The sequence below is a fragment of the Gigantopelta aegis genome, chromosome 2 (genome assembly GCF_016097555.1).
Source record: "Gigantopelta aegis isolate Gae_Host chromosome 2, Gae_host_genome, whole genome shotgun sequence".
NCBI classification, from domain to species: Eukaryota; Metazoa; Mollusca; class Gastropoda; order Neomphalida; family Peltospiridae; genus Gigantopelta; species Gigantopelta aegis.
In genome coordinates, this window is record NC_054700.1 from 36,687,142 (window position 1) to 36,704,484 (window position 17,343).

The 17,343-nt window shown below is 38.8% G+C and overlaps 1 protein-coding gene across 1 annotated transcript in view; it reads left to right on the plus strand.

Annotated features, from left to right (window-relative positions):
• The first annotated feature begins 498 nt into the window (after nucleotides 1–498).
• LOC121384811 overlaps nucleotides 499–17,343 on the plus strand; it is a 39,059-nt gene continuing 22,214 nt past the window's right edge. Inside the window, exons 1-2 of the mRNA XM_041515404.1 lie at nucleotides 499–862; nucleotides 16,841–16,971. Of these exons, the coding sequence (XP_041371338.1) occupies nucleotides 790–862; nucleotides 16,841–16,971 (204 nt within the window). The 5' untranslated portion in view covers nucleotides 499–789. The remainder of the gene's footprint in view (nucleotides 863–16,840; nucleotides 16,972–17,343) is intronic.

Sequence of the window (17,343 nt, forward strand, 5' to 3'; positions counted from 1 at the left end):
GAAAGTGCGTAATTTATAAAGACTTCTTGTTGAGAATGTAAAATGTAGCGATGAAGGGTAGGAATCAAGCGGTTGTTCCCAGAACAATATAAGAAGTGCCCTTATTTTCTAACTAGAAAAGACCGTATTTTAAGGAGCCCTAAATAATGGGGGAAGGAGCTGGCGAAAGTCGACACCTGCGCCCATGACAGGCGTGTGCTACAACAGCTTGCTCTGAATGTGCACCTAAAACTATGACCTGATCTGACCTGTGCCCTAATTCAATTTGTATCCCCCCCCCCCCACCGTTATTTTTTAAATTAGGTTTATAAATTTCAAAGAAATCTATGCCTGTCGCGTTAAAAGAAGAGACAGAAAAAATTATACTCTATTCTAAATGCTTGTCTATCAAAAAATATACCCGAGAATCATATCATTACCGTTTTGAACTCAAATACAAGGAGACGGTTATTATTTAATTATGTGAACGGAAACTCCCGAGAACTACCGAGTTGTTTGACAGGTGAAATCAAACAGAAAGCGAGTAGAGATTTTGCAGACAGGGTCGAGTTGCCAATTAGGCCACGGAAATTCAAAACAGCGGACAGACTGTGTGTATGTAGATCATACCCCATTGTGCCCCGGGTTTATGATGAGTGGGTGTCTCGAACAATTCACTCGACATTAGTCGCTTATCTGGGATGGTCTTCAGGTGTGCTGTTTTAAAAAGCTAAATCGTGGATTTTTCGACTTCAACTTCTACTAGTAATGGCAGACGTAGATTCGGGCCGAGCTTGATGTTCTACGAAGATGTCAATCCGGCGACCGGGGGACTTGTTCCCGAGAATCGAGTTAGGCGGACAACAACTCTCCAATTCTTCAGGTAACTAAGTTAGAATCAGGTCGAGTCTTTGAAATGTCAAGGGGGTTTCAACATCCCTGCCGCTGGTGACTTTAAAAAGGGCTGTACCGAACTTGCACTTACTTACACCCGATATCATCTGTTGTCAACTCGGTTGATAGAAGATGTATCGACTATCAAGAGACATGTTAATATTTTCACATTTATTTATAAAGTAAATTCAAATTGTTGAATCCCATACATAATATGGTATAATATCCGCCTGGGTCTCCCCCCCCCCCCCCCTTTATTATTTTTAATTAGGGTTACGGGAGGGGGGGGGGGGGGGGGGGCGAGTGGATATTTTTTCCGAGAGAGGATACCCGCTGTCACCACTTCATGGGCTACTCTTTTCAATTAGCAGCAAGGGATCTTTTATATGCATCATCCCACAGACAGGATAGTACATACCATGGCATTTGTTACACCAGTTGTGGAGCACTGGCTGGAACGAAAATTAGCCCAATGGGTCCACCAACGGGGATCGATCCTAGATCGACCACACATCAAGAGAACACTTTATTACTGGGCTACATCCTGCCCCGTATCAGGAGGCAAACCCAGTACCTACCAGCCTTATGTCTGATGGTTTAACCACTAAACCATTGAGGCCGGTATCGCTTCACTGGAGGTAGAGTTATAAATACTTTTGACAGACCGAATCCAGTTCCAAGAGGTAACTGTTGATACACGGTTTGCTGGATGCCACTGAACATACAATTTGTATGTTATTATGACCCAGCTGGGAACTGACACTCATTACAAATTTATGCCAACATGTACTAAGCTTGGAATACTACCACAAAGTGTATGTACTCCCAGTATTTAGCGTGTATAATCTAATTTATATTCTGTGAGGCGATGAATCAGGGCACCCCAACCCTGGCATTGTCAAAATGAGCTGGGGACAATTTAAAAAAAAAAGAAAAAAAAAGAAGTTTGGAATCAAACATAGCTGAAGTTGATGTATCCACAGCTGTTAGTAGTGACAGTATGCATCATTTTGCATCAAAGTGTTTTTGGGTATTTGATGCGTCAGTGGCATTTATTTGTATATACACCGGCCTCGGTGGCGTCGTGGCAGGCCATCGGTCTACAGGCTGGTAGGTACTGGGTTCGGATCCCAGTCGAGGCATGGGATTTTTAATCCAGATACCGACTCCAAACCCTGAGTGAGTGCTCCGCAAGGCTCAATGGGTAGGTGTAAACCACTTGCACCGACCAGTGATCCATAACTGGTTCAACAAAGACCATGGTTTGTGCTATCCTGCCTGTGGGAAGCGCAAATAAAAGATCCCTTGCTGCCTGTCGAAAAAAGAGTAGCCTATGTGGCGACAGCAGGTTTCCTCTTCAAAACAGTGTCAAAACCTATTATAGATTATATAAGAATTTTTCATCATTTTTTGCAAGTTTATCAATGTTTAACGGTCACAAATTGTATAAAATCGTGTAGCATAGCAAAGTGATTTTATATTAAATTTGTGACTGTTATATATCAATAAATTTGTAAAAAATGACAAACAATTCATATAATTACAAACAGCACAACTTATTTATTTAAAACTACACATAATTCATAAATCAATTTCTAACGTTCTTCACATGATCTGCTTTACGTAATGACGTCCCCTTTGACGTAATGACGTCATTTTCTGAGGTGTTTAGTTTAAAATCCTTCACTACTCTACACAATTTTATGCAGTTTGTGACAGTTGTACATCAATATTTTCATTAAAGAGATATTCCTGAGTTTGCTGCATTGTAAGATGTTTCCTACTAATACAATATTTCTACGATTAAACTTATATATCAAATATATTTTCTTGTTTAAAATATCAGTGTCTGTATATTCAATGTGTTTCTGGTCGTAAGAAGCCCAAACTGGATTTTGTCTTCCAATAATTTTGTACGTACGAAAAAAACATATTTTAGGAAATAAAATGAAATTTAACCTAGTTCAAATACTAGAATGACCAGAAATATGTTTAATATACAGCCACTAATATTTTATGCAGAAAAATATATTTGATATGTAATTACAATCGTTAGTAAGTCTCTGTTAGTCGATAACATCTTAAAAATTGCATCAAACTCAGGAATGTCCCTTTAGAAAAATGACAAACAGATTTTATATAATTACAATGACAAGAGCTTGATCAAGCAAATGTTCTCCTTTTTAACAAAGGACTCTTAGGCTCTGCTAGACAGCAAAGCATCCTCTTTGCAAGTCTTTTTGCATTGCACTGCGATATCGCAAAGTTGTCAGAGTTCAGTGAATTAAGTCCCAGGGGCCCATTTCACTAAACATCTTAAGTTTACATCTGCGACTAGCAGTTATACTAGGCTTACATTTACATGTGTTTGACATATATTTCACGAAGAAATTTACATCACTATAGAAGATGGAGCATTTTAAGGACAAAAGAAAATGAAATGTGTATTTTTAACTATATTTGTTGTACTATAATAGTAAACAAAATTGTGGTTTAGTCGTAGATTTACGTTTACGTGCAAAACTAGGTTTACGATGTTTTGTGAAATTGGACCCAGGTTCTTATTTCAAATAAGTTGTATATATATTATAATAATTCAAAGTATTAAAGGAAAAAAAAGAAAGAAAGAAATGTTTTATTTAACGACGCACTCAACACATTTTATTTACAGTTATATGGCGTTAGACATATGGTTAAGGACCACACATATATTGAGAGGAAACCCGCTGTCGCCACTACATGGCCTACTCTTTCCGATTAGCAGCAAGGGATCTTTTATTTGTGCTTCCCACAGGCAGGATAGCACAAACCATGGCCTTTGTTTAACCAGTTATGGATCACTGGTCGGTGCAAGTGGTTTACACCTACCCATTGAGCCTTGCGGAGCACTCACTCAGGGTTTGGAGTCAGTATCTGGATTAAAAATCCCATGCCTCGACTGGGATCCGAACCCAGTACCTACCAGCCTGTAGACTGATGGCCTAACCACTACGCCACCGAGGCCAGTAAAAGGAAAAATAAATAAATAATAATAATAAAAAAATAAGGAAAAAAAATACAAGCAGTTAAAAATGCAGGATATGTCTCATTGAAAGCTTCCTGTTAGCAGCTCAGAGGGCAGAATTGTCTGACCCCTACTTGCAGTGACAGGAAGTTAAAAAGACTCACAGAGATGATTAGTATGTACCAGTACATCTGATTGCCTGGTGCATGATTGATCCTTGTTGGTGGACCAATTGGCTTCTTTCTTGTTGCGCACAGTCCTCTGCAGCTGGTGGCTTGGGACGTAGCCCAGTGGTAAAGCATTTGCTTGATGTGCGGTCGGTCTAGGATCGATTCCTGTCGGTGGACCCATTAGGCTATTTGTCGTTCCAGCCAGTGCTCCACAACTGGTGGCGTGGGACGTATCCCAGTGGTAAAGTGTTCACTTGATGTGTGGTCGGTCCAGGATCGATCCTCGTTGGGTTATTTCTTGTTCCAGCCAGTGCTCCACAACTGGTGTAACAAAGGCCGTGGTATGTACTGTTCTGTCTGTGGGATGGTGCATATAAAAGATCCCTTGCTGCTAATCAAAAAGAGTAGCCCATGAAGTGGCAACAATAGGTTTCCTCTCTCAATATGTGTGGTCCTTAATCATGTGTCTGATGCCATATAACTGAAAATAAAATGTGTCGAGTGCATCATTAAATAATAAAATAAAAAACCCCACACATTTCCGCAACTGGTGTAACAAATGCTATTGTATGTACTCAGGCCTCACTCTGGTACTAGCTCGCCAAGTTCACCAATTCTGAATTTTAAAAACAATTGGCTACTTTTATTTTAATTTGGCAAATAAATTGCATGTAATAATTGTTATTTTATTAGAAAATACCTGGTTCTTTTTGCAATTTTTGAAGTTTAAAAGCGATGATTTGGCAAAAATGTCTGATCATCTAGAGTTAGCCCTGGTCCTACCTGTGGGATGGTTCATATAAAATATACCTTGCCGCTATAGTAATCAACGATAACCCATAATGTGGTAGGAGTGGGTCTTGTTACAATGTGCCGGCCTTGGTGGCGTCGTGGTTAGGCCATCGATCTACAGGCTGGTAGGTACTGGGTTCGGATCCCAGTCGAGGCATGGGATTTTTAATCCAGATACCGACTCCAAACCCTGAGTGAGTGCTCCGCAAGGCTCAATGGGTAGGTGTAAACCACTTGCACCGACCAGTGATCCATAACTGGTTCAACAAAGGCCATGGTTTGTGCTATCCTGCCTGTGGGAAGCACAAATAAAAGATCCCTTGCTGCCAATCGGAAGAGTAGCCCATGTAGTGGCGACAGCGGGTTTCCTCTCAAAATCTGTGTGGTCCTTAACCATATGTCTGACGCCATATAACCATAAATAAAATGTGTTGAGTGCATCATTAAATAAAATAGTTCTTTCTTTCTTTCTGTTACAATGTATCTGTGTGGTTTTTGACCCATGTGTCCCATGCCAGATGTGACAGTAAATAAAAAATGTTTGAGTACATCATTAAATAAAGCATTTTTTAAAAACATTCATTCATCCATTAATTAATTAATTTGTTCATTCATTCATTCATTCAGTCAGTCAGTCAGTCAGTTATTTCCATCTTCTTTGGAAACCACATGCATTGCATTAGTGTGCATGGACGTAGCTAGGATTTTTTGTATAATGGGGGGGGGGGGGGGGGGGGGGGCAACTGAGTAATTAATAGTCTAAAACTCCTTACTTAAACAGTTAAGAAGAGAATTTTCTTTTAAGTTTCTATAATTTTTCCGAATTATTTTTTGGTGGAGGGGGCAACTGCCCCTTGCCGCCCGCCCCCCCCCCCCCCCTCCCCAGCTAGCTACGACCCTGGTGTGCATATTGACAGATCACAAAATAAATAGTGGGAGCCATCAGAACCTGCATCCATATTATCAGGAAGTTAACTGTTTTACTGACATTCAGTCCCACATTACATCTTTGTATTTTATACAGACATCACTATGGTAGAAGTGGAATAAAAGTGGTCTATAATACTGAAAAGTTTCTTCTTTTCATCTATATGTATGTGGACATGCGCGTGCACACACACATACACACACGCACACATACACCTACACACCCAAACACATTCACACACGCACACATACACCTACACACCCAAACACATATTCACATATGTACACCTACACACACAAACACACATTCACACACACAAACACACATTCACACACGTACTCACACATACTCACACACTCACACACATACACATACACCCACACATACACATACACCCACACATACACCCACACACACACATATACACTCACACACAAACACACATATACCCTCACACACACATACACACATGTACACCCCCCACACACACACACATATACCCCACACACCCACCCACCCATACACACACACACGTACACCACACACACACATACACCCCCACAAAACACCCACACACATACTCACACATACGTACACACACACATGTACACACACACACACACACACACGTACACCTCACACACACGCACACACACACACACACACAAAACACACATGTACACACACATTCACACAAATGCACATATATACAAACACCTGAGGTGCTTCAGTCATATAGGATCTAAATGCCCCACCCTCATATTTCTGATTTGTGTTCCATTCCATACCATGATTGGTATATCGAAGGTCATGATATGTGCTATCCTTGTGGTATAGTGCTGCGCATATAAGAGATTACTTGCTGTTAATAGAAAAAAGTAGCAGTTTTCTCTAAAACTCTTATCAAAACTATCAAATGTTTAACATCCAATAGCCGATGATGAATATATATATAATGTGCTCTAGTGGTGTCGTTAAACAAAACAAACTTTAAAAACACACCTACAGTGTGACATCAGGATTAAGATGGTGAAATCATACAATTAGAACCTTTCAGAGCCATGTTGTGTACACATTATGTGACATACCACCACTTGTACATTCCTTTCTGTTGTATGCATATGTATGAGGTCAGCCGTAATCGTTTGATAATTACCCATGTGTCATGGGGTGGGAGTTGTAAATAGGTGACAAGAATAAAGGTTGTGTGTAAATCTGATGTATACATTATGCAATATAAAATATATTATATACCTTACTACACAAATGACAAGAATAAAGGTTGTGTGTGAATCTGATGTATACATTATGTAATATAAAATATATTGTATACCTTACTACACAAAAGTCAGGACTGAAAGATTTTTAAAAATGTTTTGTAAATACCGTATGATTTAAATGTACTATTGGATGTCAAACATTTGGTAATGTTTTACACGTAGTCTTAGAACAAATAAAAACAAGTTATTAGTAGCAAAGGATTTTTTTGTATGCACTTTCCCACAGACAGGATAGCACATATCATGGCCTTTAAAACTGGCTGCAATGCACTGAGGTGGTTCAATTCTTCAACACATGCACCTACTGACTGAGCGGAAAGAGTCCAACCCATATCCCTCTATATTAAAGGCTCTAAACACTAATCCTAATCCTATCCCTAACCATTGAAAGGGGGATATGGATCGAACTGAGCTAGTTCCACATGTACTAACAAATCAGGTGCAATCAATCTGACATGTTCTGCTAAGTAACTATACTAACACACCATGTGAAATTAATCTTAACATATTTTAAGCTCAATATTGTTATCAAGGTGTGATAAGGATCATAAGGCACACCCACTGTTGGTACAGTTTTTAACCTTGGTCAGCTCATACAATATACAGGTATGTTTGTGTACTCTAGGCTGGGATACACATGCACAGGTAAAGGGGCACAGCTTTCGATAAGACCATTAAGTATGGATCACTGGTTGTAAACAGAAACGAGCTGAATTCAGCCGAAGTTAACCCAGTGAAGATTCGATGACCTCCTTATGAATTATGAGCAACCTCTAGCAGTCACTATAACATGAACTGGTTTCCCACGAGTGAGAGTGAATGAATGAACGTTTAACAACACACCCCAGCATGAAAAATATGCATCGGCTATTGGGTGTCAGACAGAGGTAGGTGCATGTATGTGAATGTGATTCAGTGTGCAATTTTGGTTTAAAAAATTTAAATGTCATTAGGACTGCCTGTTTACAAATCTTGAGAGCCCGCCACCAACTCAGCGAACCCTCCCACGTGTCTTCAGTAAAAGAATTGTTTTATTTAACGATGCACTCAACACATTTTATTTATGGTTATATGGCATCAAACATATGTTTAAGGACCACACATATAATGAGAGAGGAAACCCGCTGTCGCCACTTCGTGGCTACTCTTTTTGATTAGCAGCAAGGGATCTTTTATATGCACCATCCCACAGACAGGGTAGTACATACCACGGCCTTTGATATGTTGACTATGTCATTTCAAAGAATCAGTGTAATTTGTACAAATGTGGGCTCGTATGCTAGCCAAGCTAGAGAGTCCTATATGATTTTTGCGAGCTTCAGGCTCCCGGACTCTCCTCAAAATTGTACACTGTGATTATTTACATTTAAAATGAAAATTATGTAATTATGTAAAAACACAGTGTAAAGAGCTGTAGGGGGGAATATATTGCAATACAAATGTCAAGGTTGAAATGAAAATGTTTCAATAATCTTAAAATTAATTCCCACCACGAGTGAATGCAAATTGTATGCCTAGTCTACCGACAACTATGCATAAACTAATTTCCTGCCCCGAGTCAGACCACCGATCTTATCGGAGGCCGGACTCGGGATAGGCGTGCCCGAAACCATAGAGGTATATGGGCACATTGAAAACGTATCTAAGTCTATAAGCATAAACTAAAGCCCACCTTACACTAGCAGAGCATGTCAGCAGCAAGAAATCATAATCAATGAATTACCCTTTACATAGTCACACTAGTACATGGGGTGGGATGTAGCCCAGTGGTAAAGTGCTCGCTTGATGTGCAGTCGATCTAGGATTGATCCCCCCATCAGTGGGCCCATTTGGCTATTTCTCTTTCCAGCCAGTGCACCACGACTGGTATATCAAGGCTGTGGTATGTGCTGCTAATGGAAAAATGTAGCAGGTTTCCTCTCTAAGAATATATGTCAGAATTACCAATTGTTTTACATCCAATAGCCAATGATTAAAAAAATAATGTGCTCTAGTGGCGTCATTATGAAACAAACAAACAAACTTTTAACTGAAGTTGAACTGTTTTATTTATAGAACAAATATCTACAGTGGAAATTGAGTTGGTGGGAAGGAATCTACATGTTGTTTCTGCATAACAATGCCCATGTCTGTATGACACTTACGCAGTTGTTTTTCTGAGCTCTGACATTGAGTGCACAGTTTGTTTATTCTAATCATTTGGAAAGTGTTTACATCCATCTTCAGCGATATTGGTATTGACCGATGAGCTCAAACATTGTAGATCAAACATTGTTATCGTGGCACTAACAAGAAGTCAGTAAAGTACATGTGTGGTGGGGTTGTCACCTACCCACCCTTTGTGTACACACACTGACGGTACGGGGTCAGAATTGTATTGGCACTCCACACAAATATGATTGTGATAAAATAAATGAAAGAAGCTCATGAAAATTGAAAAAAATTCACTCAAGACATAAAGCTTGTTTAATATATATATATATATAAAATTTATAATTCATAATACAAATGTAACAATTAATTTAGTAGATTGTCGTAATGAATCTAAAATGTTCAAAATACATAGCTAATTTTAATAGATGTACTAAAACAGATTGGCTTCAAACTGAATAAATTTAAATAAATTAAGAAAACTAAATTAATAAACATATTTGTGTTTCTTTTGTTCTTCAGTATATATAGATAATAACTAGTTAATGACATCGGATATCTGCTTTATCCTGTAAAGGTAAGAATGAGAAATTAGCCTCACGGAATTTCTCATTCGTCCTGAACAGGATAAAGCAGATATCCCACGTCATTAACTAGTTATCTTTATCCTGCAGACCATAAAAATTAAGGGGAAAAGCTATTATTTCTGCTATTTCAGCCACATTGTACAATGACCTAGAGGTCAAATGAGCGATTTTTGTAATGTAGCTATGCGTGTGACGTCAGACATAGCTACATTACAAAAATCACTCATTTGACCTCTAGGTCATTGTACAATGTGGCTGAAATAGTAGAAATACACGTGATGTCACATGAGTGACGTCAAAAGTCATATCCTGCTACATTACAAAAATTACTTTGCTTTATCTTTTATCATATTTTGTCAATAGAAATGGTGGTTGCATGATAAATACTTATTCAATATTGCCAAGCATTAGGCATGAAGGCACATATGTTGGTGAAAAAAGGTGTTGGTCACTGTACTCTAAGCAAGATAAATAACAAGACTAACAACAGCGGGGGACTGGAATATGAGCTTAGATTTTGTAGCACATAAAAGAATACATTTAGATGAACATCAAGTGGCAGCTTTCATCTGCGAGTGAGAGGCCAGCATCTTTTATCTCTGTGCCAAGCCTGTTAGGTAGCCCCTACAGGTCTTTAAACTGTCTGAGGTGTGTAGGACAGGTATCTGTTGTTTAACCTGTTTATAGGTGTCTGAGTTATTTGTTGACAGTTCTTATGGTCATCCATCTGTCTTCAGGATCCGCCCATTTCCTGACAAAAAGAAAGTTTAAGAAAGTCTTCACTGATTTATATTTTCTCTCATGCAAAGATTTAGAAGAAACCACAGGAAAACTACAAATTTAAACTATTTGTATCACATAAGTTATAGGTACAGAAGAATAGTTAGTGTTGTTACTATTATTATATTTTTATTATTAAATTGGGGACACAGGGACGCAAAATGTCTGTGCTAAGACCTAGAATTTGGAGGGGTGGAACAAATAGGCCAGTGGCAAAATGCTCACTTGATGCATGGTCGGTCTAGGATCGATCCCCGCCAATGAGCCCATTGGTATAGTTTTTGTTCCAGCCAGTGCACCACAACTGGTGTAACAAAATGAATGAATGAATGAATGAATGTTTAACGACACCCCAGCACGAAAAATACATCGGCTATTGGGTGTCAAACTATGGTAATGCAAATAAATAAAGTGATGATCAACATCAATATAAAAATTCAAGACTTAAACAAAAACAGTGTAAAGAACTGTGCAAAAACACAAATATCACAGAATTTTACGGATACTGAATTTTACTCAAAACTTCAATTTTGTGCTGTATTGGCCATTCTCAAAGAGAATGTTACACCCCTGCACCACGGTGAGGTTACAGCACACGCAGGGGTGGTGTAACAAAGGCTGTGGTACATGTAATACTGTATGTACCTTTCTGTCTGTGGAATGCTACATATGAAAGATCCCTTGCTGCTAATCGGAAAGAGTAGCCGATTGCCTGACAGTAGCAACTTTTTGTGTTTTTTTTTTTCTTCTTCAAATTTGCAAACTTGCAGTGCACTGCAAAAATACGTACACGGACAATGTGTTTTGTGAACTAGGTCCCATTCACTAAACTCTCGCAACATTACAATCTCACGGTGTAATTAAAAAAGACTTGCATGGGTGATGCAAAGTTGCTTAAGATCTAGCTTTGTGTAACTGAGCCCCTGGCTGTGCAGTAGAGAAGGAAGGAAATGTTTTATTTAACAACGCACTGAACACATTTTATTTACGGTTATATGGCGTTGGACATATGGTAAAGGACCACACAGATATTGAGAAAGGAAACCCGCTGTCGCCACTTTATGGGCTACTCTTTTCGATTGGCAGCAAGGGATTTTTTATATGCACCATTCCACAGACAGGATAGTACATACCACGGCCTTTGTTACACTAGTTGTGGAGCACTGGCTAGAATGAGAAATAGCCCAATGGGTCCACCGACGGGGATCGATCCTACACCAACCACGCATCAAATGAACGCTTTACCACTGGGCTACGTACCACACCTGGCTGTGCAGTAGAGATGTCTGCTTATGCAGGTTTGACAGCACAAGTAAATATGGACCCAGCAGGTTGTTTGAAAAAGCTCACAAGAACAAACATTCTGGTATTGTGTAGTATAGTGACAACCAGTCTCTGGTTTTTCCAGTTTGGCTGCATGCTTATCTATGTCTATGTATCCATGTGATGGTCGCCAGGCTGTTGATGTATGTTGTCTTAGTGAAACTTAATAAACAGGAACAGTTACATTGTCTGAGGGGGTGGGTGGGACTTGGCCCAGTGGTAAAGTGCTCGGTTGATGCACGGTGATTATTTAATCAATCTGTTCTGGTGGTGTCGTTGAACAATTTTTTTGGTTGTGAAACCTAATAAACAGGGACATACAGTGTCTGAAAGACAATTTATATACAGTGAAACCCATCTAAACTGGACACCCATGGGACCACGTAAAACATCTGGTTTTAAGAAGGAAGGAAATGTTTTATTTAACGACACACTCAACACATTTTATTTACAGTTAGATGGCGTCGGATATATGGTTAAGGACCACACAGATATTGAGGGAGGAAACCGGCTGTTGCCATTATATGGTCTACTCTTTTCGATTTGCAGCAAGGGATCTTTTATATGCACCATCCCATAGACAGGACAGCACATACGACAGCCTTTGATGTACCAGTCGTGGTGCACTGGCTGGAGCGAGAAATAGCCCAATGGGGCCCACTGACAGGGATCGATCCCGAACTGACCGCTCATCAAGCGAGCGCTTTACCACAAGGCTACATCTTGTTTCAAGAGGTATCAGGTTTAAGCTGAGATTCCTTTTGTACGGTTGCGTTTGCAGCTCCATATGTATGCATTTATACAGCCTTTTGGTGCTAATCTACACGTGGGGGAAAATTACACATGGGATTCCCCTAAAATTACCGCACAGCAAAACGGATGAAACGCCCCACGGAGCGATTGAAATAAGCGCTTGCAGTTTCGGATAACTAAACGCAAACGGACCGCACTAATGGAATCACTCTCACCTGGAACAAGCTGGCTTGATTAAGCCGCACCGCAAACACAACTGGACAAAAGGAATCTCAGCTTTACTTCAGAAAGGTTCTGTTCTGTAATGGGAGCAGGATATAGCCCAGTGGTAAAGCTCTCACTTGATGTGTGGTTGGTCTAGGATCAATCACTGTCGGTGGGCCCATTGAGCTATTTCTCATTCCAGCCAGTGCACCACCACTGGTATATCAAAGGCTGTGGTATGTGCTATCCTGTCTGTGTGATGGGTTTCCTCTGATAACTGCGTGTCAGAATTACCAAATGTTTGACATACAATAGCCAATGATTAATTAATCAATGTTCTCTAGTGGTGTCGTTAAACAGAAATGAAGTTTTTTCTGAAACCTATTAAACAGAAACAGTTATACAGTGTCTGAGAGATAATTTATATACCGTGAAACCCCTCTAAACTGGACACCCTTTGCACCAAGTAAAAAGTCTTGTTTTAAGAGGTACCTGTATGAGGTTCTGTTCTGTAATAATGGACAAAGAAACAGAGAAAAAGGTCTAGTTTGAGTGTGAACAAATATTTGAGAAAGTCACTAACCTTCATGGAAGCGTTGACTAGTGTCTTGTGTATTATAGGGTGTATACTACCAAATCAAATCCTATAGACAACAATAGTAATATATGTGGCTAAAATTCCTACCTACAGCGGATCAATCGACATAAATGCCATGGATATAAATACTACCACCCCTCAGCTGCTCATTTCTGAGATAATGGGTAGTGTCTATGACTACCCTAGTTCTGCACAAAATTTGAGTACTTTTTTTCACAGGTATCCCATACATGTTTCAAGCACAAGACTACTTGGCAGTGGTACTAGATGAAATAAAATTGCATACATTTTTTGCCCAGATGAAACAGGTTTTTTTTACAACCAACACACTCACATTTATCACCAATCACAGGATTTGTGGTGTTCACTTCTCGATCAAAAGTTTGGTACACCTCGAACTTTGACCCAGCCAGAAGTTATTTGGTTCAGTACTACCTATAGTAATATAGTGAATAATTCCCACTAGCCCAGACCAGAAATTCTCATACGGGGACCAAGGGAACCCTGGTTTTCAGGGAGATATGGTTTACCGAGGGTCCAGTTTTTAGGGGTTTTACTGTACTTACATATTTGTTCATGTACATGTGTGTTGTACATGGGCAGATCCAGGATGTGTGTGTTCCTTTGAAGTGCCCCTTTTTAATAGTGTTTTGTTTTTGTTAAAAAAAAATAATCATCCACAATATCCACAACACAATAATGCCCTGGAAAATACATCTCTGAGCTTCTGTTTTTCTTTTCTTTTTTCTGGGGAGCATTTTCCCACCCATCCTCTATAGATCTAGCTCTTTTTACATTGGGTACTTCGCTCATTTTCCTTTGAGAAATTCAAATTTCCCTTTTTAGAATCCCCCCTTTACAAAATCCTAGATCCACCCCTGCAATCCATTTTATTAGTAAAGTCAGAACACTTCAAATACTTAAAAAATGACTGGTATTAAGTAACTAGTAATTAAAGTGTTATTGTTATGTTAAACTGAAAGTAATACCAGTAATTAGTATTTTCTGGCATTACAGACATGAATATGGTTGAGAACCAAACAACACTTGTGATTGCATGTGCATGGTTGACTGCAAACAATGCTTTATATTCATTGATGTACAGTTTTAGAATGGATCGATACTGGAAGGAAATGTTTTATTTAACAACGCACTCAGCACATTTTATTTACGGTATATATGGCGTCAGACATATGGTTACGGACCACACAGATATTGAGAGAGGAAACCCGCTGTCGCCACTTCATGGACTACTCTTTTCAATTAGCAACAAGGGATCTTTTATATGCACCATCCCACAGACAGGATAGTACATACCACAGCCTTTGCTACACCAGTTGTGGAGGACCGATACAGTGTTAAGCTAGCTATAATACTAACACGTCGTTGTCTTGATGTCTGTTGTGTGACTTTTAAAAAAAATTGAATTATGTCCAAAAGATTATGGTGACTTCAAATTTTCAACTGGCCTCTGTGGCGTAGTGGTTAGGCCATCGGTCTACAGGCTGGTAGGTACTGGTTTCGGATCCAGATACCGACTCCAAAACCCTGGGTAGGTGTAAACCACTTGCACCGACCAGTGATCCATAACTGGTTCAACAAAGGCCATGGTTTGTGCTATCCTACCTGTGGGAAGCGCAAATAAAAGATCCCTTGCTGCTAATAGGAAAGAGTAGCCGATGTAGTGGTGACAGCGGGTTTCCTCTCAAATTATGTGTGGTCCTTAACCATATGTCTGACACCATATAACCGTAAATAAAATGTGTTGAGTGCGTCGTTAAATAAAACATTTTTTTTTTTTTTTTTAAATTTTCTCTACAGCTAATAGCTTGGCAACTTGAGCTGATTTTCGGTTTAAAAAAACAGTTCCATTTTACTGGCTAGTTTATGGCCTGGCTGGGGGGTTTAGTTAAAAGACCAGCTGTCGATTGCTAAACACCACACCAAATATATCACAATAAATCTTGTACAGTAAGCCAGTTCCTTGTATAATTTTCTTGTAGTTTATTCACATTACAGTATATAGGTGTAGGTTATGATGACAAACACACACTAATTAATTAACTGAATTGGCAAGCAGTGTTCCAGGTGGCTAATACACCATTATATCAGGAATATATGGAATTATGGAGCAGGAATATCAGTGTACTATCATTAATACTGCATGTTATTATCTATATGGTTTACAGTAAATGGTTACATAAATATTGCATTTTCCCACGCTGTCTATACATTATCATAACACTACATTGACTATTGTCATGGCAGCTAGCTGCAAGCTTGTGGCAGTTTGGGTTTTTGAAATGAACTTCATTTAATGTCTTTATAACTGACCTCAATGTCATTGCATGTTAATAACATCAACCTTGAAGTGATTCCATTCATACACAACGTTTGTTATAAATTACAGCGTGGGGATAATAAATAAATTATCACATTTGCTTAAGTGCCACACAACATTTATGCAACTCGTTTTGGAATTGTTTTATACCCGAGCGAGATGTAGCCCAGTGGTAAAGCGCTTGCTTGATGCACGGTCGGTCTGGGATTGATCCCTGTTTATGGGCCCATTGTTCTAGCCAATGCCCTACAGCTGGTATATCAAAGGCCGTGGTATGTGCTATCCTGTGTGGGATGGTGCATACAAAAGATCCCTTGCTACTAATGACAAAATTTAGCAGGTTTCCTCTCTAAACTATATGACAAAATTACCAAATTTTTGACATCCAATAGCTGATGATTAATAAATCAATGTGCTCTAGTGTTGTTAAAAAAAACCCCAAAAAAACCCACCTTTTTTGTTTTATACCCCTCGCTCTCACTCGGGCAATAAAATAATTCCCAAGATCATTCCATGCAGTAATCTATATTTACATGTTCAAACATTGGACACTGCTACTACATGCTCTATCAAAACATTTATTAGCATCATTTCTAGTCATTTGAAAATTGATTAGCAACTATTGTTTAATGTTTTAACATTGTGTAGCAATCTCTGAAACTTGTGGTTTGGATAAAAGTGCATATAAAAAATCCCTACGAGACAGAATTACCAAATGTTTGAACAACCATTAACCGATGATTAATATATCAGTGTGCTCTAGTGGTGTCATTAAACAAAACAAATTTGTTTACTTTGTGTTTTGGATAGTGAAGCGATACTGAACAAAAAAATTTAAGGAATATATGCACAAACATTTCTTTTCAGAATTGTAAAAATTACCAAATGTTTGACATCCAATAGTCATTGATCAATGTGCTGTAATGGTGTCATTAAAAAAAAAAAACTTTAACCATTATATATTGGCAAAACCCAAACAAACTTTCTCTCTTTTTTTTTTTTTGAAATAAGTGTTTGTAAATTTTTACATTATTTGTATGTTGTTGTTTTTTTCAGTTAATTTTCAAAATGTTGAAGATTTCAAGCAACTGATAGTGAAATGTAAAGAAACCATCACTGACGATGGAACGTATGAAGAAAAAATTGTCACGGATAGTCGATCATTGAAGGATGACGTCAATGGAAATGTAAGTTCTTGTAAAAATATATCTATAGTTGCTAAAATTAGAGCAAGCTCAGTTTGTAGATAGTGATATTGCTGGGGGTTTTTTTTAAGTGGAGTCTTTGAATTGTTTACTGATGAAAAGAACCATGAGAACTCATGGTATTTGATTCACTATAGAGTAATATTACATCTATAAAATACAGGTGGTATGAGACATAGCCCAGTGATAAAGCACTCGCCAGATGCATGTCATTGGTCCCAATGGGTTATTTCTCATTACAGCCAGTGCACCAAGACTGGAATATCAAAGGTCATGGTATGTGCTATCCTGTCTTGTGGGATAGTGCATGTAAAAGATCCCTTGCTACTAATGGAAAAAAATGTAGTGGGTTTC